The 26307-nt window shown below is 48.9% G+C and overlaps 1 protein-coding gene across 16 annotated transcripts in view; it reads left to right on the top strand.

Moving 5' to 3' along the window:
* The first annotated feature begins 608 nt into the window (after window positions 1–608).
* The window catches only part of CAPRIN2 (caprin family member 2), a 45766-nt gene continuing 20067 nt past the window's right edge, over window positions 609–26307 (top strand). For 9 of the 16 annotated variants that reach the window (XM_040972251.1, XM_040972252.1, XM_040972254.1 and 6 more), the window contains exons 1-8: window positions 609–794; window positions 2957–3019; window positions 10918–11004; window positions 15049–15287; window positions 16639–16721; window positions 19252–19419; window positions 21926–21969; window positions 23531–24208. In XM_040972251.1, the coding sequence (XP_040828185.1) occupies window positions 624–794; window positions 2957–3019; window positions 10918–11004; window positions 15049–15287; window positions 16639–16721; window positions 19252–19419; window positions 21926–21969; window positions 23531–24208 (1533 nt within the window). In that variant the 5' untranslated portion in view covers window positions 609–623. The remainder of the gene's footprint in view (window positions 795–2956; window positions 3020–10917; window positions 11005–15048; window positions 15288–16638; window positions 16722–19251; window positions 19420–21925; window positions 21970–23530; window positions 24209–26307) is intronic. The other 7 variants (XM_040972248.1, XM_040972249.1, XM_040972250.1 and 4 more) reach the window with 2 other exon arrangements.

Here is a 26307-nt window from a genome sequence, read left to right on the forward strand (position 1 = left end):
GGGCTGCTTTAGGGGCGTTGGGGGTTAGTCCAGAGATACCTCGGGGGGCGCTTGCACGTTGAGCAAGCTTCTCCCAACCCCCCGGCCCCGCCGGCCGCGAGGGGCCAGCATGGAAGGGCGCGCCCCGTAGGCCTCCCCCCCACCCGGGGCAAGTGAGCCTTCTTGTTGAGGCACCTGAGTTGGGGAGGGTGCCTCCCTGGGAAGGTCGACCTGGGCCATGGGGAGGAACCGCACAACCAGGCCGAGGGTCCCCCCCTCCCCCCCGCCTCCTGGGCCCGGGCAGGGCTCGGTGCGCGCTTTGCTCTCCTGACAAGCGAGCGGCTCCGAGGCCAATGCGGGGTAAGCTGCGCCTCCTCCCTGGCTGTGTGGAGCTGTGAGTTTCTGGAAGCGTCCCCCCACGGAGCGTGGGTTTCACTCGTGCACAGGGCTCCCTTAGAAGTAGCCGGAGCGCCTGCTGCAGGTGGGAGGGGGTGTCCGGGGAGCTTGGCCGTGCCCGTCCTAAACCCCGGTCTACTGGTGCGCTTCATGCCCTGTTCTCTCCTTCAGCCTCATCTGTTTCAATGGTGCAGCTGTCTTCCGCGCTTGGCTCCCAGTCACCTTCAGGCCACGCGGAGCAGGGGACGATGAAGGCCGCCAAGCCCCAGGTGAACCACAGCCCGCACGGGGAAGGCCCGCGGGCCATGAGTCCCCTGCAGGCCGCCCTCACTTCCGCAGCTTCCCAGGCTTACGAGACCTATATTGACAATGGACTCATTTGCCTTAAACACAAGATCCGAAACATCGAGAAAAAGAAGGTAACTTAAAAAAAATTTTTTTTCCCCCTCCTGTTAGCAGCAGTATGCTTGACGTCAGCTAGGGTTAAGAAGCTGATTGATTTGATGGGCGAGCATCCTAATTAACCTTGGGAATGAACTGGCTGAGAACAATTAAGCAGGTAGGCTGCGAATTGGGCGTATCCCGGGTTCTGTTCCTTGAATAAACATTAACTCGTGCAAGCTGGGGGAGTGCTTGAAGGGCAGACTCTTGGAGGCCAGGTGAATCCGCCTGGGTGGAGTCCTCCTACCTGCTTTTGAGGAGGTAAAGCTTGCGTCTGTTGGGACTCTGTGCAGCTGGTGGTGCTGCAGTGTGGCCGCTGCGGTAGCTTGGCCCGTGGTGGAGCCAGGCCCTGTGACAGCCCTGTTTGTCTTGTGAGCTGATGGCTCAGGAACAGTTGGAGGAAGGGTGGAACTCGGGCTGCGTGGATTCTGGCTGCCTGAGGTTCCAGGAGATGCTGATGGTTAGATCGCAATCCTGTCTTCAATCCCTGAGTCATGGAGTGAGTGAGCTGCACGCTGCATCGTGTGGGGGCCCCGTGTACCTGGGCTTCCGACAGCTCAGGGCGAGTTGTATCACTCGCTCTTAACTATTGCTGGGCCAGGTTAAAACTTAGGGCATTTTTTGTTAAAGGAGATGTGGTTGATGGCTCTTCCTTTTTTTCAAAGCTAGGAAGAAGGGTTGGTGCTGTTACCTTTCCTGTGGCTTTCCTTGTCTTTAAAACGCGTGCTCTTGACCCCACGTGTGATAGGGGCAGTGTGGCTGTGTCAGCACGCATCGCACGCCCTGTTTCTAGAAATCAGCCAAAGAGAATCTTTTTGGTTTTTACTTTTTGTGTTTTGAGAGGCAGAGGAACTAGAGAACTGGTGTATGCTGCAGAAGCTGGCCTTCCAGCCTGGAGCTGGAACGGGGTCGGAGCCTCCCCCACGGCGGGGCAGGGATTCAGATAAGGGAAGGAGCTGTTGCCTGCTGCCTTCTAGTGTGTGCGTGGGCAGGAGGCTGGAGACAGGAGCCAAAGCTCAGCACTGGGCCGTGGTGGGGCGCGGTGTCCCACCTGCTGGCGGAATGCCCTGTCCCAGAGAAGGATCTGCTGAGTGGCCTTGCTGGGATGCTGTGCATATACGCTGGGACATTGTAATTCTGAACCAGTATTTGTGCTTCAGGATTTTAAGGATGCAACTTGAAGAGCATAAAGCCAATTCAAGAGAAGCCGGAAAGATGGTTTTAGGTTACTTCTGTCTCTCTGCATCTCTATTAAGGAAATACGATCTTATATGTATACCGGAGTGGATGTATGCCATTAATATGGGGCCAGTGAAAGTAACCGAGTAGATTTTTTAAAATATCAAATTGAGTGTTGAAAAAAAAATAGCTTCAAGTTGATGTTGCTAGTGTTCTGGAAGTCCTGTCCATTTTTCTGCTGCTGTTACTGGCACTGCTGGACCAGAGGTCCCTGTCTTGGTGCCATGTGAGGCAGCAGCAGGAAGCAAGGAGTGTGCTGAACCGATGCACCTGCCAGGCCAGGTGTTGTCTCAGTGAGGAACCCGGAGTCCAGGTTGCAGATCGAGGCTGTAGTCGTTAGGGCACGGGCTGTGCTGCCGTTCCTTCTCTCTCTTCTGGGATGTTGTTACTGGCGGGGGGAGGACTTTGTGGGTATGGAATTGATGAAATTCCTTCTGGATCCAGCACTGCAGCATTGCCGAGTCTGCCTCCTGAGGGGAGTCGGGTCCCGGTATAGTAGGAGAGAGGCAGTCTCTGGCTTGCACCCCAGGGACCAGTGGCTCCCCTCCCCCAGCCCTCACTCCCTGTTGTGATAACCTGAAGTATCCCCAGAATTGGCCCGATCTTTGGCGAGGAGGAGGGGGGAAACTGCCCCTGATGCATCACCGGTGGGCTTGGTTGCTGCAGGTGCTTGACCAGGTAAGTCCCTGTGTATTGAACAGGCTAATTCAAAATAGTTCCAGACTAATCTCTGGGTGTGAGGGCTTGCTCCCTGCCCAATGGAACCCCTTTGCTGTTTATTGCTGTGCCTGGAGACGGGTGACTTCAGATTCTGGTTTTCAAGGGAGGGCAGGGCTGGGAATGAGCTTCCTTTGCAGCCAGCTTTATCAGACCATAGCAGATCCGCGATTCTCTTTTGTAGCTCAAACTGGAAGACTACAAGGATCGCCTGAGGAATGGAGAACACCTGAACCCAGACCAGTTGGTGAGTGCTCAGCGGTCCTGTCCTAACTCCGGTGTCACTTTCCTAGGGAAGGTGAATTGGTGGAACTGGAGACTCAGAGGTGTGTGGATGGGGTATTGAAGTCAATACAGATGGAAAGGCTAGACCATCAGCAATATTCAACTTAAAGATGTCTGTTAAATTTACACAAAGGAGATGAGAAGGTGCTCTCAGCTTCCTACCCTTCCCGGCTGTCTTCCGACCCTGACTGCGTCCTGCTTTGAAATACAGAATATTGCTGTCAGCCACTTCCGCTTTTCCAGTTGCTTCTGTTCAGTGGCCTTCGTGCCTCCCTGCTTTCTGCCTGGTGTTACCCGCACCCTGATGCGACTCCTGGCCACGCTTTGTTACATTGTTGAATTGGTCCGCGATGTGTTTCCTGGGGGCAACTTTCTAATTTACGAAAAAAAGAGTTTTCGACCATATGGAAATAAAGTTCACCAGCCTTTGCATTCTTGAACCAATCCCATGTGCTGGCTGAGAAGGGACAAAATCTGTTTAAAAAAAAACAAAACTGCCTGACCCCTGACCTAGCCTGTGAATGGATTGTCTTTTTCAATGGCAATCTTTATGTGTCTGCGGCTGGCGTGTGGGGCCTGTTTGCTTGCTTCGTTGGCCCTTCTCCACTGACCCGGAATTTTGGTGATGTGGTACAGTGTGATTTTGCTGACGTGTAGTTTGGAATTGTGTGAGCTCTGAGCATGGTGTGCCTGCTTAGCTTTACACCAGTGTTGGCTCCCGGCTTTGTTTGGCAGTCACGGGGTATGCTCGGTAACCCCTGCGGGGGCCTCCATCTATGGCCTTACCCTTGAAGGGAGGGTTTCTGTTCCAGCCGTGTGGGTTGGTGGTTTTCATGGTGCCTCAGTAAGAAACGCCAAGGACGTGCCCCGGTGCAGACCTGCGTCAGGAAAGCTGCAGTCCAGCGTTTGATTGCTGTCCTAACACTATGTTGCTTCTGTGATACAAATACAAGCTTTTATCTCTAGGATTTGTTTATTTGAAAGGCAGAGTCTCAGAGGAGTTCTTTACCTAGTTTTCCTCCTCAGGTGGCTGCAACAGCCAGTTCTGGACCAGTCCCAAACTGCAAGCCGTGTCCTAGTCTCTTACGTGGGTTGCAAGGACCCAAGGGCTTGAGCCATTTGCTGCTGCTTCACCAGTGGCATTAACAGGGAGCTGAATTTAAAACAAGTAGCTGGGACTTGAACTGGCATTGCAGTGTGGAATGCTGAAATTACAAGTAGCGGTTGAACCTGCTGTACCCTTTGCTAACCCTTAACTTCTATCTCTTGAATGATGAGTTGCCAGTTACCAGCTTTTTATTGTTGTCACATGTGTCATCTGAAGGCCACAGTCCTGTGTCCTATTGCCTAGCAGACATCTGCTCATGTCTCCTAGTTCCTGCCTTTTCCCCAAGCCTTCTTGCTTTAATCTCGGCTGCATCAGGCTGGTGGCTTGGTCAGCTGCAAGATTGGGATTCCTGCAAAGCTTGCAATGTGTCTCATCGCCTTGCTTTGTTTGCTGTGCATCTCAGCAGCACTGTGATGGCTGCAGCAGTGAACAAACTGACCATGTCTCATCACTGCGCTTGGGCCGTCCTGGTCCAAGTGACGTTGTCTTCCTTCTGCATTGTCATAGCTTTCTCACAGGCTTCTCTCTTTCTACCCTCTTGAAATCTGTTCTAATTCTAGTTCCCTCAGCAAGCCTGTTGAGATGGACTTTCGTCTGCTTATAAGTCCCCCTTGGGCCAGGCATGTAGCCTGTTAGGACATCTGCCTCCTGTGGCAGGGTACCCGGGTGTCGTTCCTGGCTCCAGTGGCTGACTCCAGTTTCGTTTGCTGACACAGAACCCGGGCAGCAGCCGTGTTGGTTGAAGCAGTTGTATTCCTGCATGTGCTCTGGACCTCTGGGTCCTTGGGCCCTTGCTTCCTGACCTTGGCCGTGGCAGGTATCTGGGAGGGGTGAGCTGATGGGTGGATTCTGTCTTGATGGCTTCTTTTACTTCTGTCTCTCTGCCTCTTAGATAAACATGAGAAAAAAAATTCCCTGTGGGTTCCTGGGGGGCAGGCGTGGTGCCCTCTCTGTGCTCTACTGGCACCCCTGTGGCCTAGGCTCCTTCCCCAGCACCTCTCCTAGCTGGGCTGCCTGCCCACCGCTCCCTGGCCAGCTCCTTCAGCAGCTCCTTGTGCATCCCGGGCACGGCTGTGGTGTGTGTGTGTGTGTGTGTGTGTGCGCGTGCGTGCGCGCGCACCTGCACACGCTCTGCCTGCTGTGTGTCAGTGGCTCAGTGCCCGCTCTCCTGCTTTCCGCTTGCAGGTCACCTCGGCCACATGGGGACACTGGCAGTCCGCAGGCCTTTGGTCCTCGTGGTGGTTGTCTTTGTGGAAGCGAGCGTTTCTCTGGCTGGTGGTGACGTTTCACTTTGTCCCTGTCCTTTTGTACTGTCAGTTCCAGGCCAGTCGAGGCTTGGTGTGTTTCCTGTAGCATTCCTAGTGTACAGTACACAGTGGCATTAAAATAGCGTGACACACTGAGGATGTATTCTGTGTCAAGTGGGCTGCATCCTCCATCTTTGTGACCAAGTGTGTCGTTTATGGTACCTGGAGACATCTCATATGAACAATGTATGTTTAAAGTAGGAAAGTTAGAAAACAGAAGAGAAAAAACAAAACAAAATGGGATTGGTGTCCGTGTTACTGTATTTAATCGAAAAGGCTCTTGAGTTCAGTTTTTGAAATAGCTACATTGTTCTGAAGCTGTGACGTACTTAAAAAGATGCAGTTTTTCTCACCCCTCACTAGGTGCTCTTTCTGCTGGGATAATTAGTAACAAGTGGTTTTATCTCCTTCCAGACTGTAAGGCTACATAATTAACCCTTCCCTTTCCATTTTTCTCTTCAGCGTGGCCCTCTGTAGGCACTTCATGGAGGGGGCGCAATTTGGAATACTTCTTGGTTTTTCTTAGATTTGATTTATTCCTGGGGGAGAAACGCGGTGGGTTCCTGTCCACTGGCCACAGGTGCCAGGGCGGGGTTAGCCCAAGGCAGTAATTGGAAATTCCGTCTGATTTCCCGAGTACCTGAGGTGCCCCCTGCTCCGTGCCAGGGTGTGTGCGAGCGGGAAGCTGGAGTTGGCAGTGGACGGTGCCCTGGACTCCAGGCTTCGGCGCCAGCATCGTGACCACTGGGCCAGATCCCTGCCCCTCCGCGCTGCCTCTGGATGAGCTTTGTTTTCTCATCAGCAATGACAGGACAGTACATGCATGAGACACAGGGCTGTCGTGTGGTGCACCCCACGTGTGGGCGCAGCTGTGTGCACTGTGGGCGCCCCTCAGGAAACAGGTTTACACGGACAGACCTGCCCTCACAAGTCGCTTTCAGCCCCAGCTGCTCATCTGACACTTGAGGGTGTTGACAGTTTCCGACCGAGCAGGTGGACGGCCCCAGCGGTCCTCAGCTCTACCTGCTCCTCCTCCTGGCATGGCTGCCTGGACGCGCAGGCTCTAAGGTTGGGTTGGTTCCCGTGTGAAACTGTCTTTGGACATGCTGTCTATATTTTCTTTAGAAAAAGTGTGTTTAAGTTTTTTTCGTTTTGGAGTTCAATAAACTTCTTATTAAATAGTATACTTCCCAGTTCTTAAAAACTATTTTCCTAGATTGGGAAAAAGTTGATTTTTAAAAAAAAGATGTATGTATTTGATAGGCTTACAGAGACAGAAGAGGGAATGCACCTGTTGGGTGTGCTTCCCACATGGCGGCAGTGATCAGGCTGTAGGCAGGAGCCTTCTCCAGCCGCGCGGGTGGGAGGGGATGGCCAAACACCGTGGACCACCACCTGCTACTTTACCTAGGCCATTACCAAGGTGTTAGGTCAGAAGTGGAGCAGCCAGGGCTTGAACAGGCACTCGGATAGGATGCTGGCCTGCTGGGCAGTGGCTTTACTCACTATGCCACAAGGCCAGCCTGGATTTTTTTTTAAAGTAAAAGTTCAGTATTACTTGTTTCTGTGGTTCCTCCCATTTACTTATACTTTTGTGTGGTTGAATTACTTAGCTTTTTAAATTCACTGTTGGTGTGCTTTTTATCTTTTTGGTTTATGTTATTCCGTTCTTTCTTTTCTACTTAACTTTTTTGCTTTCTTTTGGTTCATTTGATTTTTCTAATGATGAAGGTTAGATTTTCTAACAATTATTTGGAGTCTAAAATTTCTTTTTTTTTTTTACTTCAATGTTGCATCTTCATTATTTATTAGAAGAAAAATATAAGTGTTATTTCTTTGAAAGACAAAGTAACAAAAAGAGGGAGAGGGAGAGAGAAATGTTCCCTTGGCTTGTTTTATCCCCTGAACGCCTGCATCCTCTGGGCTGGACCAGGCTGAGGCCAGGAGCCTGCACCGCCATCCAGGCCTTCCACGCTGGTGACAGGAACCATGGGCGGTCATGAGCGCCTTCCCAGGTCCGGGAGCCTGAAGCTCCATGGGAAATGGTCAGCGGAAACTTGAACTGGCACTTGGGTTCTGGGCTGCAAGTGTCTCCAGTGATGTCTTGATCTGCCATACCACAGTGCCCACCCACTTTGAGAAATGCCACAGTTTCTGCTTTTGGAGATCTGTTGTAACTTTAGTATGTTTTGATTTGGATCTGAATTCGAAATGGAGGACAGAGATGGGAGTGAATTCTCAAGCCTTTGGCAAGAGTCATTTTTACAGTCTTTTGATCCCCTGAAGTTCTTGCTGTTAGGGTCACATGGAGGTGGATGCTTGGCCAAGTGCTGGGTAGGATTGGGAATCCAGTACAACATTAGCAGGCTGATTGTAAGTAGATCATTTTGTATAGCTTGTGAGTGAAGTTATCAATACACAGATGGTCCCTGGCAGAGAACGGTTCACCCTCGCTGGGGTGGTCGAGCTGCCAGGGAGGGTGCCCACATCTTAGGCCTGACTTGGAGATGCAGCTCCGGCTCCTGGGTCGAGCTTTCTGGAGAGGCAGTGGTGATGGCTCAAGGGGTTGGGTTCATGGCACTTGCCTGGAACGCCTGTACTGAGCTCCTGATTCCAGCTTTGGGGTGTCGTATCCCCAGTCTCTTCTGCCATCGTGGGCATTGGGGCAGGGGCGGGCTCTGTCATGTCCGCATTGCCTCGTTCTCCCTGTCTCCCACATCAGTACAGAAAAAACATTTTGAAAAGCAAAATGAGTTAGGATTTGATACTTACTACTGAGCTCTGATGATAAACCGGTTGAAGAGTGTGGCATGCTCTCTCTCTCACATGGGTGAACGCTGCTTGTCTAAATGTTACAGAAACCTCCTAATTGAGCTACTCGCCTTGGAGACTTGATTTTTTTTGGTGGGGGTGGGTCATGAGTCCTGTTGTTTCCAGCGTCCTTTTCTTGAAACAAATTCTAGGATAGGAGTCTGTTGGAAAATTTAAAATCCGTTTAGAATCCTAAGCATATTTGAGGTTCCCAAGGTACTCTTCTCAGTGACCCTTCCCTCCTTCAGCAATACACAGGCAGTACGCACTCCAGAAAGTTCTGTGGCAAATGTTGGGTTGCACTCTGTAGGGGACAGTTGGTGACATGATGGGAAGAGAGGTGGGGAGTGAGCCAGCACAGACGGTACTCTGACCCGTGGGTCCCACTGTGGCAAGGGCTAACGGGATGATGGCTTTGTTAGAATGATGCAAGGAGCTGTGTTTGTTTTTTTTCTCTAACTTGCAGGGTGTGATGGCTGCGTTTTGTTGCCTTGCAGGTTTTTTTTTTTCTTTGTTTTTTGGTTTTTGAAAGATTACATTTTGGACATCTAAAAGAATCAGCGTGTTTTTCATACCCATAAGTAACTTTGATGGCAAAAATGTCAAAATCGTTTTTAAAAAATTATTGCATTGATTTTGATCAACACTGGTAATTCAAGGGGGAGAGTACATTGCCTTGTATCTTTACAAAGACTTAATATTATCAGACTTATCTGTTGCTTTTATGAATGTATGTGTGATTTTTGACTTTTTTTTTTTTTTTGAGTGTTTTTGTCTGCCTGAAAGGCAGTGACTGAGACAGAAAGAGCTCTACCATGTTCTGGCTCATTCCCCCAAGGCCTGTGATTTCCCCCTGTGATGGCTGTGAGCCCAGAGCTGCTGTGTGTCTCTCACGTGGGCAGCAAGGTCTGACATGGTGCAAGCATCGTCTGTTACTTCCCAGGAGCATTAGTGAGGGTGGTTGGGATGGACTTAGGGCCGGAGCACTCACCGGCCCTCTGACGTAAGGGCCTTGTGCACTGGCTTAGCCCAGAGCTGCCCATTGCCTGGACCCACGTGTTTTTTTCCTGTAGCTTTGTTGAGGTATAATGCTGCGTATCACAAAAAAGTCCAGGGGCTGGCACTGTGGCCTGGCAGGTTAAGTTGCCACCTGCAGTGCCAGCATCCCACACGGGAACTGTTTTGAATCCTGGCTGCCCTGTTTTGGTGCTAGCTCCTGGTTAATGTGCCTGAGAAAACAGGAGGATGACCCAAGTCCCTTGTACCCACATGGGAGACCAGGAAGAAGCTCCTAGTATTGGCCTGTTGAAGCCATCTGGGGAGTGAACCAGCTGATGGAAGATCTTATTCTCTCTGTTCCTCGTTCTCCGTAATTGTGCCTTTCACGTAAATAAGAATGAATTTTTATAAAGTAAGTACACTGTAGATGTATAATTTAGTCGTTTATAGTCAATTTAGAGTTAGATAGTTGTCACCGAGTAGTTTCAGAACACTTCTCTAGCCCCCAAATTTTCCTTTTATGTCCTGACTTTCTATAAATTTAACAACTTGTTGGCATGTCTTTTCCATGATACTGTGTGTATTGAGGTTGCTGGTCGTCTGTGATGCTCTGTGGTACTGCTGTGGTGAGTTAATAGTGGATATTGACAAAGGATCCCGTTGGCTCCGTAACCTTAACACCCAAAGACTTGACTTCACACCTTCTGCTTTGTACACAGATTTCCGGTAGAAGTGGATTTCTGGGCTGCATGGTAGGGTGCTGTGGGTTAACCTGCCATTTGGGAAGTCCATGTCTGTACTGGAATGGATAGGATGCAACCTCACATACTCAAGTCTTAATGAGTTGGGTTTCTGGCACCATCACGTGGAAGACACAGAGGGAGTTCCTGGCGCCTGGCTTCAGCCTGGCCTAGGAGGGCATTTGGGCAGTGAGCCAACCAAAGGAAGATATATCAGGAAGTCTTTTAGCCTTACCCCTCCCTCTTGACCCCCTAAATTAAAGTTTTATTTTACTTGAAAGGTTGAGTTAGAGGACACACGCACACACACACACACAGAAAGGGAGAGGGAGAAGAAAAAGGAGAAGGAAAAAGAGATCATCTATCCACTGGTTCACTCCCCAGATGGCTGCAACTGCTGGAGCTGAGCCAATCTGAAGCCAGGAGCCAGGAGATTCTTCCAGGTCTCCCACGCGAGTGAGGGTCCCAAGGTCCTGAACCATTCTCTGCTGCCCTCCCAGGCCACAAGCAGGGAGGTGGATGACATAGAGCAGCTCGACTCAAACTGGTGCCCACATGGGCTGCTGGCACCACAGGGAGAAGCTGGTTGACCATGCCGAGGCACCAGCCCCTTGACTTTTCAGATAAAAAGATCCTAGCTACTAAATTAAAACAGCAAAGTTCCAAATAATAAAACACAATTGATTGACTAGCTTTAGAATGGAACTGCAGGAATAAAAATTGTATTTTAAAGTTAATCTTTCTGTGACTTTTTAAAAAGGTAAGTATCTTGCTGCGTGTGTTAAGTTCTGAGTTCACAAAGTCCTGAGTTGTTCCTTCCGTACTTAAGGAACAGCAATTTTGATGTGTCTGTATTGAGAAGATCACAAAACGGATGCTTTCTTCTTTTTGGTAGGAGGCAGTAGAGAAATACGAAGAAGTGCTACATAATTTGGAATTTGCCAAGGAGCTCCAGAAAACCTTCTCTGGACTAAGTCAAGATGTGAGTGCGTTTGCTTTGCTTTGCCTGAGACCACGTTAGCCATGCTGAAGGAAAGGTTAGCCTCAGATAAAGGTGTGTGATGACACAGGCTGGGGAGGCTAGTGGGCGGCTGCGTGGAGCCTGTGTTTCTCCCACAGTGGACGCGCGACCACCAAGGAAGATGGTAAGTGCGTGCTTGGAGGGCTGCCGTCGGTCCCCACCCTGGCTCCCTGTGTGCCTGGTTCATGCTGGCGGGCCAGGGTTGCATTGACCGGGTCTGTCAGTGTCCTTCGATGACGCATCTGTCACGGCTCGGCCTGGGAAGCCCATGAGGGTCTTGTTTTGGTCAGCGGGAAACATTTCCTCGTGACATCATTCCTGACCGAGGGAGCATTGCTCTCAGATCGCCTCTTCTAATTTTTGAGTGTTTCCCAACTCTTGATAGTGATGTGACATTCTTCTGTCTGTTCTCACTGGAATGAAGAGAGGAATCTCCGAAATGAAGACTGCCCTGATCCCAGTGCTTGCACTGTAGTTCTGACGTTCTCTGTAGTTAACCTCTAGGAGGAGTGCTGGTGCAGGGAACTGTGTAGCCTCGCCAAAGCTGCCCCGTCCTGTTGTCTTGGTCCTGAGGTGGATACGGGTGCAAGAGGTTAGCTCTGTCATCTGCAGCCTGTGGCAGCTCACACATTTATTGTTTCCTTTTGGCAGTTTTTGCTAGTTTTCACTGTTATGAAGTAATTTATTTGAAAGGTGGAGAGCCTGGTGGTGCAGTGGCTCAATTTGCTAATCCTTCCTCTTCAAGTGCCTGGATCCCATATGGGCACCGGTTCATGTCCCAGCTATTCCACTTCCTATCCAGCACCCTACTTGTTGCCTGGGAAAACAGGGGAGGATGGTCCAAAGCCTTGGGAACCTGCACGTGCGTGGGAGACCAATAAGAAGCTCCTGGCTCCACAGTGGCTCAGTTCTGCCACTTGAGGCCAGTTGGAAGTAAACCAATGGAAGGAAGATCTTTCTGTCTCTTCTTCTCTCTGTAAATCTGCCTTTCTAATAAAATTAAATGCATATTTTTACAAAGGCAGTGAGAGCACCTATCTGCTGGTTGACTGGATACCTTCAGTGGATGGGAGCCAGGCGGAAGTCAAGCTGGAAACTGAGTCTGGGTCTCCATGGGATCAAACCCTTGGAGCCGTCACTCCCCGCACATCAGCAGGAGGCTGGGAATGGGAGTGAAGCTGAGAACTCCTGTACCGGATGTGGGGGTCTCAAGTGTTTAACTACTTGGTTGAATGCCTGTTTTTTTATACCTCTTGAATTTTCTCCAGCTTTGGTCCATTTTACTCTGAAAACATCTTTTACATCCTCTTTCTTCTAGACTGGCTAGAAGTGCAGTTGTGGACCCAACATGGTAGCCTGATGGCTTAACTCCTTGCCTTGCATGTGCTGGGATCCCATACAGCACTGGTTCCTGTCCTGTCTGCTCCACTTCCCATCCAGCTCCCTGCCTGTGGCCTGGGAAAGCAGTCGGGATGGCCCAAAGCCTTGGGACTCTGTGCCCATATGGGAGACTCAGGAAGCTCCTGGCTTTGGATTGGCTCAGCTACAGCCATTGTGGATACTCGAAGCGTGAATCAGCTGATGAAAGATCCTTCTTTGTCTCTCTCTCTCTGTAAATCTGCCTTTCCAATAAAAGTAAATAAATCTTAAAAAAAAAGTAAGTTTTTCTAATATAACTTTTTCAAGTCCTTTTTTTTTTTTTACATTTTTATTTTATTTGAAAGAGACAGACTTCCTCCATCTACTGCTTCAATTTCCTGCAGCAGTCAGGGCCCAAGCCAGGACTAGGAACATGTTCAGCAAGCATGCACGTATTTGAAGTTGCTGCCGCCTTGGCTGCACACTAGCAGAAAGCTGGATAGGAAGCAGAGAGCAGGGCTTTGCACCAGGCATTCTGATAAAGGATCAAGGTGTCCTGAGCAGCTTCCTAACCATCACGTTCAACACACCTCTTCTCTCCACATTTCCTCTGCTCTCTGTGCTCTCTCTCTCTGAGGCTTAGCTTATCACACTTGGCTTCTACAGCCTTCTAGGCTGCACAGGTCAGTGATCTCATTGTGCAGATGAGGTGCCTGAGGCCTGGAGTCAAAGCCCTGTGGCAGCAGGAGGCGGGGCTGGGATGTGGTCCCCGGTCCCAGCTCACCTTGGGTTGGGTTATTCTTCCTGGCCTGTTACTCTGAATGGACTTTCTATCTAGGGGGCCTGCTGAGCTGCTGTTGCTGCCAAGCTTGCCTTCCTGAATTGATCTTTCCCCAGGCTTTATCTGTGACTTCTGGGCTGCTCCGGTCTGGAAGTTTTCCCTCTGTCAGCTCTCTGTGCTGTTGGTGGGGTACTGACCTTGCCTTGCCTCTGCACTTCGCGGCCAAGCTGTGTCATCCTTGTCTTTGAGATGCGAGCGTGGCTGGGTTTGTCATTGCAGGTCCTGATTCAGGAAGTACATTCTATCCATGAGTCCTGTTTTTGCTTGGGAGCAGTTTATTTCACGTGTCTTCAGAAAAAGAAGGAAGATGTACTGTCTGCCTTGATAAGGAAATGGACTTTTGTCACATCTTGAAAAAGATGGGATTATTTGAAAGAAGAGTTAACAGGGAACTGGAGGGAGAGAAGGAGATTGGGAGAGGACAGAGACCTTCCATCTGCTTGTTCACTCCCCCGGTGGCCACAGTGGGGCTAGGCACATCCGGAGCCAGGAGCCAGGAGCTCCAGCGGGTGTCCCACGGGGGGTGCAGTCCCTCAAGCACTTGGGCTGTTTGTTGCTGCTGTGCCAGGCACACTAGCAGGGAGCTGGATCAGAAACACAGGCCAGAGAAAGGTCTGCCGCAGCCAGGGGAGGCAGGCTCTAGAGGATCCTGTTAGCAAGGCTGGGGGCCGGGCTGCAGAGAAGGCCTGGGTGGGTGGGCTCCTCGCCCTCTCCCGGGGAGACCAGGCTGTAGAGAAGGCCTGGGTAGGTGCTCCTCACCCTCTGTTGCCAGAGTGATCTGTCCCATAGGGGGCCACTGGTACTGGGGTTCTGAGGTCTCCGAAGAGGCCTTCCCCAGCCTTTGCCGTCCTGAGATGGGCTTGTCCACACAGCCCTGGCCGGTTCTCCTCTGGCCGCCGGATCTTGTCCTAGGATCTGCTTCCAGGCTTGCTCTTGAGGTGGGGATTCATGCCTTCCCTGTCACAATACTTTAACTGATGGCTAGAAAAGGTTTTACTTAAAGATGTTTTGGTAACCTCTGTGTGTTAGGTGTGGCTTTAAGGTGGTAACGTTGGGTCTGGCATGGTGGCCTAATGGCTAAAGTCCTCGCCTTGAACGCGCCAGGATCCCATATGGGCGCCGGTTCTAATCCCGGCTGCTCCACTTCCCATCCAGCTCCCTGCTTGTGGCCTGGGAAAGCAGTCGAGGACGGCCCAAAGCTTTGGGACCCTGCAGCCGTGTGGGAGACCCGGAAGAAGTTCCTGGCTCCTGGCTTCGGATTGGCATAGCATCGGCCATTGCGCTTACTTGGGGAGTGAATCATCGGACGGAAGATCTTCCTCTCTGTCTCTCTTCATCTTTGTATATCTGGCTTTCCAGTAAATAAATAAATAAATAAATAAATCTTTAAAAAAAAAAAAGGTGGTAACGTTATGTGATCTTGTAAGGCTTTGGTATGGTACTGAGGCTTAGAGTAGCTCAGTCTTCATGCAGACACATTATTTAAGGGAAAACCTAGAGTCCATTTCATTTTACATACCCCTCTTTTCAGCTAGATGTCTCTAGACTGACAAAGGCGAACTACTTACGGTAAATCTGCAGCTTTCCACCTGGAAAGAATATGTTCAGTTTTGTTTATATGACATTTACATCATGTGTGGAATGGGCTGTTTTAGTTTTAAGTCCTTTTGCAATGGTGTGACCATGAAGCAGTATCTACCCGAAGCATTCATGAAAGTGTTCCCTTTAAAATGTGTGGTCTCCAGAGGTTTGCTGTGAGAGCGGGGACGAGCGGGACCTCCCTCAGTGCGTGTCTGTTTCCGCAGCTGCTGAAGGCGCAGAAGAAGGCCCAGAGACGGGAGCAGCTGATGAAGCTGGAGGCGGAGAAGAAGAAGCTGCGGACCATCCTTCAGGTCCAGTATGTGCTGCAGAACCTGGCCCAGGAGCATGTGCAGAAGGACTTCCAAGGGGGCCTGAACGGGGCAGTGTACTTGCCTTCCAAAGAACTCGACTACCTCATTAAATTTTCAAAACTCACCTGCCCCGAGAGAAATGAAAGTCTGAGGTGAGCTCGGAAGGAGGTTTGCCTGAAGTTGCATTATACATCGACCTTTTAGTTACTTATAAAAGGAGAGATTAACTGAATAGGCGTGCAGCTGATGGAGTTTGGCAAGCCTTGTCCGGCTCAGACTCGGGTAGGTAGAGGCCTGGAAAGAAGGTGAATCTGAATGGTCTCATGCTTGTTGATGAAGAGACTGGTTTTAAGAGCATCTGATAAGTTGTGATCCTGTGCAAGGACTGTTGCCCATGTGCACGAAACTCTTAATCGGAATCTTTGCTTTTGTACGCCTGCTCTGCTTACAGAGAGGAAAGTAATGTGGAGGTTGGCCAGAATCAGAGTAAGAATTAGTTTGCATTTTTAATGCCGCGACCCGATATTGAAACTGCAAGTCTGGGCCCCTTGGTTTTTTTTCCTCTCTGGTTATCTGTGAGCTGGGTGTGTGAAGTGGAGTGAGGAATGGCTCAGTCTTTCTGCTTCGGCCTCCTGAAGCATGCATGTTCCGGCTTAGCATCCGTCAGCCATGCGTAAATAGAGTCAGACTTAAGTTGTCACTAGAAATCAGTCACAAAGAAATCTCGTGAAGCCCTCAGCTATCTGTGCTTGGCTAGGTGTCTCTCTCCCTCTCTTTTTTTAAGGTTTATTCATTTATTTTGAAATATTTAGAGAGAGAGAAATCTTTCCTCCACTGATTGACTCCCCAGATGGCCACAGCAACCAGTACGGGGCCAGGCCAGAGCCAGAAGCTTCATGTAGGTTTCCTGTATGAATGCAGAGCCCCAAACAGTTGGCCCCTCTTGCACTGCTTTGCCCAGGCCATGAGTGGAGGATCCAGGATGCAAGGTGCCCCATACGGGCTGGCATTTCAAGGCATATGGTTAGCACTACTGTCTTTTTATTCTCGTGCCGACAGCCTGCTCCCTCACTACCCGTTTGGTTGTTTGCTGCATCTCTCATTTTTGTGGATTCGTGAGATGCAGCTTAACGCTAATATGAAAACTAAGCTGCTGTTTAACCAATGCTTTCCTCTTGATTGTTACCATTCTTCTAGCTAGGCCCTGTACCTGGTAGCTAATGACACAGCATTGGCAGTTACAGCTCCTCTTGGTCTGTGGGTTGATGACTTTAACTTGGGTAAAATCTGTATTTGACTCGTTTTGAGGAAAAGCCATTGCATTTGAAATTTATAAATGAGCAGGGTCAATTTTTTTTAAAATTTGATGATTCCCAAAGAGTGAAAAGACAAAATGAACACTGGAGTGTTTTGACGGTTGATGGGCTCATTGTGTACGTTGTGTCACTCCATCTCTGCCTCCTTCTGAAGCCTCTCTGTTTTGCTGCTGCTTTGCCTTGTCAGTGTTGAAGACCAGATGGAGCAGTCATCCTTGTACTTCTGGGACCTTCTGGAAGGTAGCGAGAAAGCAGTAGTAGGAACGACATGTGAGTGCTCTCCCTTCTGGGCTTAGTGGAGTCTGGTGGCTGCAGGTTGAGTATGATGTGCAGGGTCCATCAGCACTGAGTCCATCAGAACTTCTATGTCTGATGCTCCTGGCGAGTGATCCCTTTGTGCTGTCACATAATCCTGTTCACGAAAGTGGAGCTTGGGGAGATGTTACAAGTGGCATGGCAGTACGATTTGGGGACAGGGGCTACGTACCAGCGCTGACTTCAACCCCACCCGGAACGTTTTGAGGTTCAGTCTCTGTTCTGCGTGATGGTACCTAGTCTACCTAAGAATGTCAAATCCATGCATTTTTACATGACATGTTGTCGGCAAGATCAGATGGAGAGGTGTGAATAGGTTGGTAGCATTGTGTGTTGGAACATTGGTCTTTTCCCGCCCCCCCACACCCCCCAATCTGGAAATGTTACAGTTAGTCCTTTTGGCTCCCTAAATAGCTTGTGGCCTAATGACCAAGGACAGGGGTCCGGGCCTCAAGTACAAGGCTTTTTGTACTAGTTTAGGATAATGAAATCTCCCTAGGACATGAACCTTTTCTTTTTTTTTTTTTTTTTTTTTTAAGATTTCTAAGCCCTTTCACGTTTGAATAACAATAAATACTTTTGGGCTCCGCAGCGTGGCCTAACTGCTAAAGTCCTCGCCTTGAATGTACCAGGATCCCATACGGGCACGGATTCTAATCCCATCCAGCTCCACTTCCCATCCAGCTCCCTGCTTGTGGCCTAGGAAAGCAGTCGAGGACAGCCTAAAGCCTTGGGACTCTGCACCCGCATGGGAGACCCGGAAGAAGTTCCAGGTTCCTGGCTTCGGATGGGCATAGCACCGGCTGTTGTGCTCACATGAGGAGTGAATCATCGGATGGAAGATCTTTCTGTCTGTCTCTCCTCCTCTCTGTATATATCTGGTTTTCCGATAAAAATAAGATAAATCTTTAAGAAACAAACAAGTAATAAATACTTTTAAACAATTTGCTTAAATTTGGGAGGTAAATTTATGGAGAAGGAGAGATAGATAGGTCTTTCATCCATTGGTTCACACTCCAAAAGGCCACAATAGCCAGAGCTGAGCTAATCCGAAGCCAGGAGCTGCTTCTGTGTCTCCCATGTGGATGCAGGACCCGAGTGTTTGGACTGTCTTGCACTGCTTTCCCACGCATATTAGCAGGGAGCTGGATCAGAAGTGGAGCAGCCGGGACTCACACTGGCGCCCATGTAGAAGTGCTGGCACTGTAGTTGGAGACTCAACTTGTGCCATTGCAGTGGCCCCCAAAATTTCTTTTTATAGAGAAAAATAGTTTAGGAAAATTTGACGATAATTTGTAAAATTATAAGTGTGAATTTATTATGACCAAGTAATTGTATTTCTGATACCTGAAAAGTGAAAGCATGTTTGTGTAAGTACTTGCGCGTGAATATTTATGCTTTATTTATAATAACTCCAGACTGGACACAGTCCTAGATGGATATCAGCTGAGAAATAGATAAACAAAATGTAGTGTAACCATATGGCAGAATCTACTCATCTGAAGAACGAATGGAGATTGATTCATGTAACTTCACGTATGAATATGAAAATAATTCTGCTGGGCAAGGAAAGCCAGATAGCCCTCACCACTCTCCCCCCACAAGGAAAAAAAAAAAAAAGGAAAAACTCCTGCACGAGTGCCAGTTTTGCTACGAGTTGCAGCAGAGGCATTGCTAGGATGAGAGCAGGGGTTGGGGTGGGGCTGGAGCGGGGCTGAGCAGCCGAGGGCTGGCGAGGCTGTGTGTCTCCGCCTCGTGGTCACATGACCATACATCCGCTGAAGCTGTATGCTTGGCACCGGTGAGTTGTATTGATGATACTTAACGGAAGACAAAAATGGCATGGCAGCATCCCTGTGAAAGGAAGAGGAGACACACTTCCAGTTGGGGTAGTATTCTTACTGAATCTGGAATGTCCAGTGAGGCCGTAGCCCGCCCCCTGTAAGATTATTCTCCTTTATCACCTGGCGATGTGCCGGGAGAGAGATGCAGTGTGACCCCAGCGGGGGAGCTTAATCACGCCGCTTCCTGATTTGAAAATACTTGGCCGCGCTCCAAGGTAGGGTTCTCTCTTGGTTTTGTTTGAGAAATGATCCTTTTCTCCTCCTGAGACTTAGCTATTGGGAAGGTGGAGAAGTCGCCAGTTGTGGTGTCCTTGGGGGAAGGGACTTGTCCTTCAGCTCAGCAAAGGAGGGATTTTGTGGCATCGAAAGTGCTTGATTAGGATCTTTAATTCCATAGTCTAGACAGACTTAAATAACTCACCCAACTTTGAGATTGTTTTTTCTTTTTTTACATTTCTTTTGATGAAGCGTAAAATAACATCGACTGCAAAGTGCAGATTTCGTAGAACTAACCATTTTTTTCTGAGTCTCCCCAAAGAAAAGTGCTGTCGATATGTGAGTAGAATTAAGATTCCTTTTGCTTTTGAGTTTCAGTGGACTGTTAGTGTATGTGATACTAAGTGTTCATCCTTGTTTCTTAGATAAACACATGAAAGATCTCCTGTCAAAATTGCTGAACTCAGGCTATTTTGAAAGTATCCCAGTTCCCAAAAATGCTAAAGAAAAAAAAGTGTCTTTGGAGGAAGAACTGCTGATACAGTCGGAGAAGAAAAAACAGTTGTTGAAGACTGAACCTGTCGCAGAGTCAGGTTTGCTGTGGTTGCTGATAATCTGTGTAGTGATAGCGCGATCGTTCAAATCATGAAGGCATGGCACCCTTTTCTTCAGTAATGAGGCACAGAGTGGCAGAGGAGAGGGAAAGGTACATGGCATCTGTTGGTTCACCTCTCAGATGCCTGCAGCAACTGGGGCTGGTGCTGGAGGGAGCCAGGAGCTACTGCTGGCTTCCCCATGGGCGGTAGAAAGATGCTTGGGATGTTCGTTGCCTCGCAGGTGCACTGGCAGAAAGCTGGATCAGAAGTACTGGGCAGCCAGGACTTGACGCACTCCAGTGTGGGATGTAGGCATCCCAGGGGGGCAGGTAAGCTGCTGTGCCAGCACACCTGCCCTGGTGGCCTTATTTCTTTCTGTGGGTTTCTATGTGCAGGTAACACTTGCTGTAGGATAGTTACAAGTTTGGAAAACCTTTCTGACCTTTACTTGTGTGGTTTGTGGTGTGGACCTTGATAGAAACATGAGGTTGTAATTGGTTCCAGTAGAACACATGGGTTAAATTTAATGAAGTGCTTTAAACACTGGAGTGAATTATTGTTTACCGTGAGTAAAATAATGTTATGTAAATTTGTAGAAAATGTGTCCTACAGATTATAATAACATGGTAGAAGAATATAAAGTATGATTAAAATACTGATGCAGGAAAAACATTGGCTAAAATTTGTGAAGGAAGTCATGTACATTTCAACTATCCTTTTATTTTTTTTAAGATTTATTTATTGGGAGACAGATTTTAGAGAGAGGACAGAGATGGAGCTCTTCTGTTGGCAGCGATAGCCGGAGTTCAGCCAATCCAAAGCCAGTAGATTCTTCCCTATTTCCCACGCAGGTACAGGAACCAAAGAATTTAGGCCATCCTCTGCTGTTCTTCTAGGTCGTGAGCAGGGAACAGGATCAGAAGTGGAGCAACTGAGACAGGAACTGATGTCCATTTGAGATGCCAGGACCACACGGTAGAGGATTAGCCGGCTATTCCACTGCGTTGGCCCCTGAAATTGCTCTCCAATTGGGAAAGCGATATTTTGAGCAAGTGGCACTTCTGCTTATGTTTGTTCAGGTTAAATGTCTAAATAGATTAGTATCATAAAGAAATGTGTCTCTTTACCCAGCATGATAACCTAGTGACAAGCCTTACCTTGTATCTGCTGGGATCCCATATGGGCGCTGTTGATTCGTGTCCCAAATGCTCCACTCCCCGTTCTGTTCCCTGCTGTGGCCTGGGAAGGCAGTAGAGGACAGCCCAAAGCTTTGGGACCCTGCACTCACATGGGAAATCTGGAAGAAGCTCCCGGTTTCGAGTTAGCTTAGCTTCGGTCGTGGCCTCTAGGGGAGTGAACCAGCTGATTGAAGATTTTTCTCTCTCTCCCCCTCTCTCTGTATATTTGCCTTTCCAATAAAAAATAAATATTTTTTTTAAAGAAAGAGATGTGTCTTCCCAAGAGGAGGTGGATCCAGGTTCTTATAGCCACTGGTGAGAGCCTGGTCCTGTCTCAGGCCTTGTCCCCTCTGGGTGTCAGGATCAAGCCCGGTGCTTCAGTGGCTCCCGTGATCATTTGCTGACCTTAACCTGCCCAGGGGACGGTCTTCCTGGCCATGGTTTGCAGTGGACAATGACTGCTGAGATCTGAGCTGTAATTTCAGCTTGGAAAAGGAAGGTGTGTTTGGTAAGAGGAGATGATAATGTTTCCAGCACAAATCAATTTTTAACTGAAACTTTCTTGTAGCGAAATGTCGCCTATAGGAGAGCCTATAGGTTCTTCAAAAAGTCCCTGGAAAATGTAAGAATTCAGCAGGTTTACTCTGTCTGGGTCTCCTGCATGGCTGGAAGGAGCTGAAGCATTTGGACTGTTACCTTCTATTTGCCAGATATTTGCATTAGCAGGGAGATGATTCAGAAGTGGAGCAGCCAGAACTTGAACTGGTGCTGCCGTGGGATTCTGGCATCATAGGTGGCCCAACAGCACCAGCCTCTTTTTTTTTTATTATTATTGCAATATGCCTTTTCCCTGAGTTTTTGAAACCTTGGGACACAATTTTTTTTAAGCAGCATTGTAATATGCTTTTTGCATTGCTCTTCTGAGTCATTTGAGATACGTTGCTGGAATTGTCATGCGAAGCCTAACAAGGCTGGTGCTGCTTAGCCTCATGGGTAAGACGTGAAGTCCTTGAAATGCCTGGCTTTGATCCCTGGCTCTGGCTTCTCATTCCTGCTTCCTGTTGGAGAAGTGGAGAAGCCCCCGGAAGGCAGTTGTGATGATGGGGGCAGGGACCTGACACCCTGCCACCTCCTTGGGAGATGTAGGTTGCTTTCCTAGCTCCTGGCCCCAGCCCAGCCCACCCTCAGTACCTGCAGCCTTCTGCAACATGACCCTTAGCTGGGAACACTCTTCTTATACATAGGTCTCTCAGAACCTTTTTTGGAAACTACATTTAGGTTTGTAGCTTACCTACTAATGATTTACTCTTCTTTGATCTTTGCAGATGCTCTGCTGGAACTTGCACAGCCAGAAATACAGCCCCAAGAGGTAAGATCCCGAGAGGTAATGTGCTGATGGTAGCTTTCAGGACTGCGTCCGCGGTCAGGCTCGGGAGCCAGCCAGGCTGAGCTCACCCCCTGGCTCTCTGCAGCTTCCGAGCTTAGGACTCTGGCCAGATGTAGGCTGGCTGTGTCTGCTATTCCTGCATGGAAGATGTGGCTAGACATTGACCTCTGTCTTGGGTGTATCATGAGGATGGAAGGAACTCGCTGCATTTGGAATTGCTTAGAATTTGGCCTGGCATGCAAGTGAGTGCCCACAGCATTAACTGCTGTGGTTGGTTTTGCCCTTTCTATTGGGATTTCAAGATGATCAGGACTTTGCAGTGTCCACAGTTCATTGCCATCACGAATAGAAAGGGTGTGTCTTTGCTTTCTGAACTTGGAGAAGTAAAAGCATGAAATAACTAATACTTAAGGGAAATAGTGAAATTTCTGGTGATTCAGGGAACATCAGCTTACGTTGAAATGGCACCACTTCTTCTGGGTGAACAATCTTTTTTTTTTTTCAAGGTAATTTATTTTTATTTAAAAAGCTGAGTTACCAAAAAAAAAAAAAAAAAGGGAACCTGAATCTGTTGGTTTACTTCCCAGGTGGCTGTAATAATGGCCACAGCTGGAAACCTGAATCCAAGAACAAGGAACTTTTAATGACTCGCCCATGTAGGTGCTAGGGACAAAGAATTTTGGCCATCCTCTACCATTTTCCCAGGCCGTAAGCAGGGAGATGGAGTGGAAGTGGAGCAGCCAGGACTCGAACCGGCACCCATATGGGATGCTGGTGTTATACAGGTAGAGGCTCAGCATGCTACACTATGATTCCAGCCCCTGTCTTCTCTCTCAGTTCTGAAGGGAGTGCATTGAGTAGCAGGGTTTTGAGGCTGCGAATGGCAGAGTACCCATAGAGCCTGATTATGCCAATGGGGTCCTGCCAGGCTTGAGTGAGTCAGGCGTCAGTTGCTGCTGGATTGGGAGTGGAGCTGCCAGGACTTGAAGCAGTGCCCATATGGGGTCTTAGTGCAGAAGGTGGTGGTTTACCCTGCTGTGGCTCAGTGCAGGCTCCATTTGATGCTTTCAAAGTATCAAGCCCTTGCCTTTGCTAACGTTAGGAAAAAAGGCAAAGAAGTCCTCTAGGAGTGGGTATTTGATGCAGTGGTTACCCTGCAGCTTGGGTTGCCTGCAACTTCTTTCAAAGTCCTTGGCTTCAACGCTGGGCTCTACTTTGAACCTGTTTATCTGTGCCCCTGGAGGCAGCAGCAGGTGGTAATTAGGCACTCTGCTACCCAAATGACTTCCTAGACCCTGGTCTCAGCCTGGCCCAGACCCAGCTTTGCAGGCATTTGGCAGGTGAGCTTGATGAATATAAGAGCTTTCCCTGTCCTTCCTTTTGTTCCTTAATCTGCATTTCAGATTTGAAAAACAAAACAAAAAACTTAATCTATTCAAGAGGGGTAAGGATAAAACTTCATGTTAGCACGGGGGGCTTGGATCAGTGGAATACAAAATGACCTCGAATTCTGGGACTTCAATGCCGTGTTCCTCTGGCTTAGTTTCTTAACAGGCACTATATGACGGAAGTAGATTATTCAAGCAAACCAGAAGAGCAGCCATGGGAAGCCGATTATGCTAGAAAACCAAATCTCCCCAAATGTTGGAATGTCCTGGCTGAACCAGATGGCCAGGAACAGCAGCAGGAGCCCTTCAAATCCTGGGAGTCTGCAGCCAAGCCCCCAGAGGCAGCCAAGCCGGCTGTGTGCTTGGAGCCAAGGAAGCCGGAGGCCCCGAAGCCTAGGTCCACTCTGCAGGAAGATCCCAAGAAGCAGTGCGTTTCCAAGGCCAAGCCGGCCCCCAGCCAGAGGAAGCAGGAAGTGCCCAAGGCCAAGGCCAGCTGTACTGCAGGGGAGCAGAGGGAACAGGGGCCCTCGAAGCCCTGGCCTGGTCAGCAGCAGAAAGAGCAGGATCCCAAGAAGCCATCGCCGCCCAAGTCCTGGACGCCTCCAGTGCACAGTGAACAGGGCCTGACCAAGTCCTGGACCCCTTCCCTGGGCGAAGACCAGGAGTCCAAACAGCTCGGGTCCCCGAAGACCTGGGAGGACGGGGTGAGGGGTCAGAAGCACTCCTCGACACCGCACTCACAGATTTCTGCGAAGTCCTGGGGGGCGGCTGCTGCAAGCCTCATGCCCAGTGACCCACTGCTGCCCAGGAAGTTCAATGCGGAACCCAAAGATGTGAGTCGTTCTGTGTCCACTTGCCTCTGTCCTCCTGGGCGTTTAGAACTAACAGGGGAGGAGGGCATAGTGGAATGGTGGGGTAAGCTGCAGCTCAGGGTACCTGCATCTCATTTTGCAGTGCCTATTCAAGTCCGGACTGCTCCATTCCTAGTCTGCCTAGCCACTAATGCCTCCTGGGAGGCAACAGTGGTGGCCCAAGTCCCTTGGGTACTGCGCCTCACCAGGTGGAAGACCTACATGGAATTCAGGGCTCTTGGCTCCGGACTGGCCAAGCTCTAGCTGTTGCAGCTAGACAGCTAGCTGTTGACATCTGTGGCAAGAAGCAGTAATAGAAGGCTTCTCCTTTTTCTTGTTCCGCCTTTGAAGTAGATGTGAATGGCATTTTTTTTTTTAAAGAAAGGACTTGCAGTAATGGTAACTTGTTGGTTCTCTTCAAAAACAGAGCAGCAAAATCCAAACTAAACTGATGTTTATAAAGGGTTTCATTTGTTCAACGGGTAGATCTAGTTTCACTAGCAAATGTCTTTGAACCTAACCAAAGATGGACTTTCTGCAATTATTAAGTGTCAAATCTTTTACATTTCTCTTATTTTTGTTTGAAAGATAGTTACAGTGAGAGAAGGGGAGAGATCTTTTTTCTGCTGGTTCATTCCATAAATGGTCACAATGGCTTGGGCTTGTCCAAAGCCAGGAGTTTCTACTGGGCTCTTGAAGCTGGATCCAAAGGACTTGGACCATCTTTTGCTTTCCCAGGCCTTCAGCAGGAAGCTGAATCAGAAGTGAAGCAACCAAGATGCAAACGGGTACCCATATGGGATGCTGGTGTCACAGGCAGAGGCTTAACTTGATAGCCATAGCCCTGGTCCGATGGATCAAGTCTTAATGCCATAATTTCAGTGGCCCAGTATGACTGTCAGGCACAGTGGTAACTGTGAATTCAGAAGGAAGTGTCTCTCATAGGACAGGCAGCTGGTGAGGTGTTATTTGTATGAAGTTGCAGTTACCCTGTGCATGGGTAACTTTGGCAGGAGTACTCCTTCCTGCCTGCCTCCCTCCCTCCTCCCCTCCAATTCATTTGTTCATTTATTCATTCACTTGATCTTAGCCAAAAGGCTGAGAGGTGATTATTCATTCATTTATTTTTTCTCTGGTTTACCCCACCAAATGGCCTCAATGGTTGGGGTTGGGCAGGTCCAGACCTGGGAGTTTTTGTCTCCCACATAGATATCTCAATTGTTGAAGCATTTGGGCCATCCTCTTCTGATTTCCCACACCTAACTGCAGGGAGCTGGATGGGAAGTGGAGCAGCCAGGACATGAACCAGCATCTTTATGGGATGCTGGCACTGTAGGCAGCTGCTTTACTCGCTAAGCCATGTGCTGGCTCCAGGGTGGCTTCTCTTGGCTCATTTACTACTCCGTAGAGTAGTGGTACCCCTACTTGAGAACAGATACACGGTGGCTCTGGGCAACTCATGGAATTGAAGAAAGATCTGAGTTCATTCTCTACTTCTGTTTCAAAGTAAGGCTTTTTCCAGAGATTTCAAAATACAGGTTTAAAAATATTTGGTCCCTAGATGTTTAAAGTGCGACTTTGAGTGGATGAGGCCCTGTTTGGTAGGGCCAGCTGTGTGGTGAAGGTCCTTGGGCGGGGGGGGGGAGGCAGTATTCCCAGGTGTGAACCTGCTGTTAGCTGAGGAGTGGGGCTCCGGCCTCACCCCAGTCCCCCAATCTCTTGGGGATAGGTTTCTTTGTACTTCTCTACAGCTCCAGCAATAGGTTTTTCTGTTAAGTCTTGAGTCCTCGTAACAGTGCAGAAGCAATGCCAGTGGGAAGGCACTTGCCACCTCACGAGAAGGGAATTGTAGTTACCTGCACACTGTCCTCCTTTTGTTAATTTTATCATATTCCCGTGCTGCGGGAGATCAGTAACCTTAGGAACTGGATTTCACACAACTATAATTGTAGTGTGATAACTACCTCGAGAAACTTAAGTATTCAAAACTCTAACCTGTTGAAAAGCTTCATTTAAGATGCTGAGCCTTGACTGCACCGGCGTTGTGATAACTTGCCCTTTGTTGCTTTAGGATTTAGAAT

Source organism: Ochotona curzoniae, unplaced genomic scaffold, assembly GCF_017591425.1.
Source record: "Ochotona curzoniae isolate NIBS_2020 unplaced genomic scaffold, NIBS_Ocur_1.0 contig_2235, whole genome shotgun sequence".
NCBI classification, from domain to species: Eukaryota; Metazoa; Chordata; class Mammalia; order Lagomorpha; family Ochotonidae; genus Ochotona; species Ochotona curzoniae.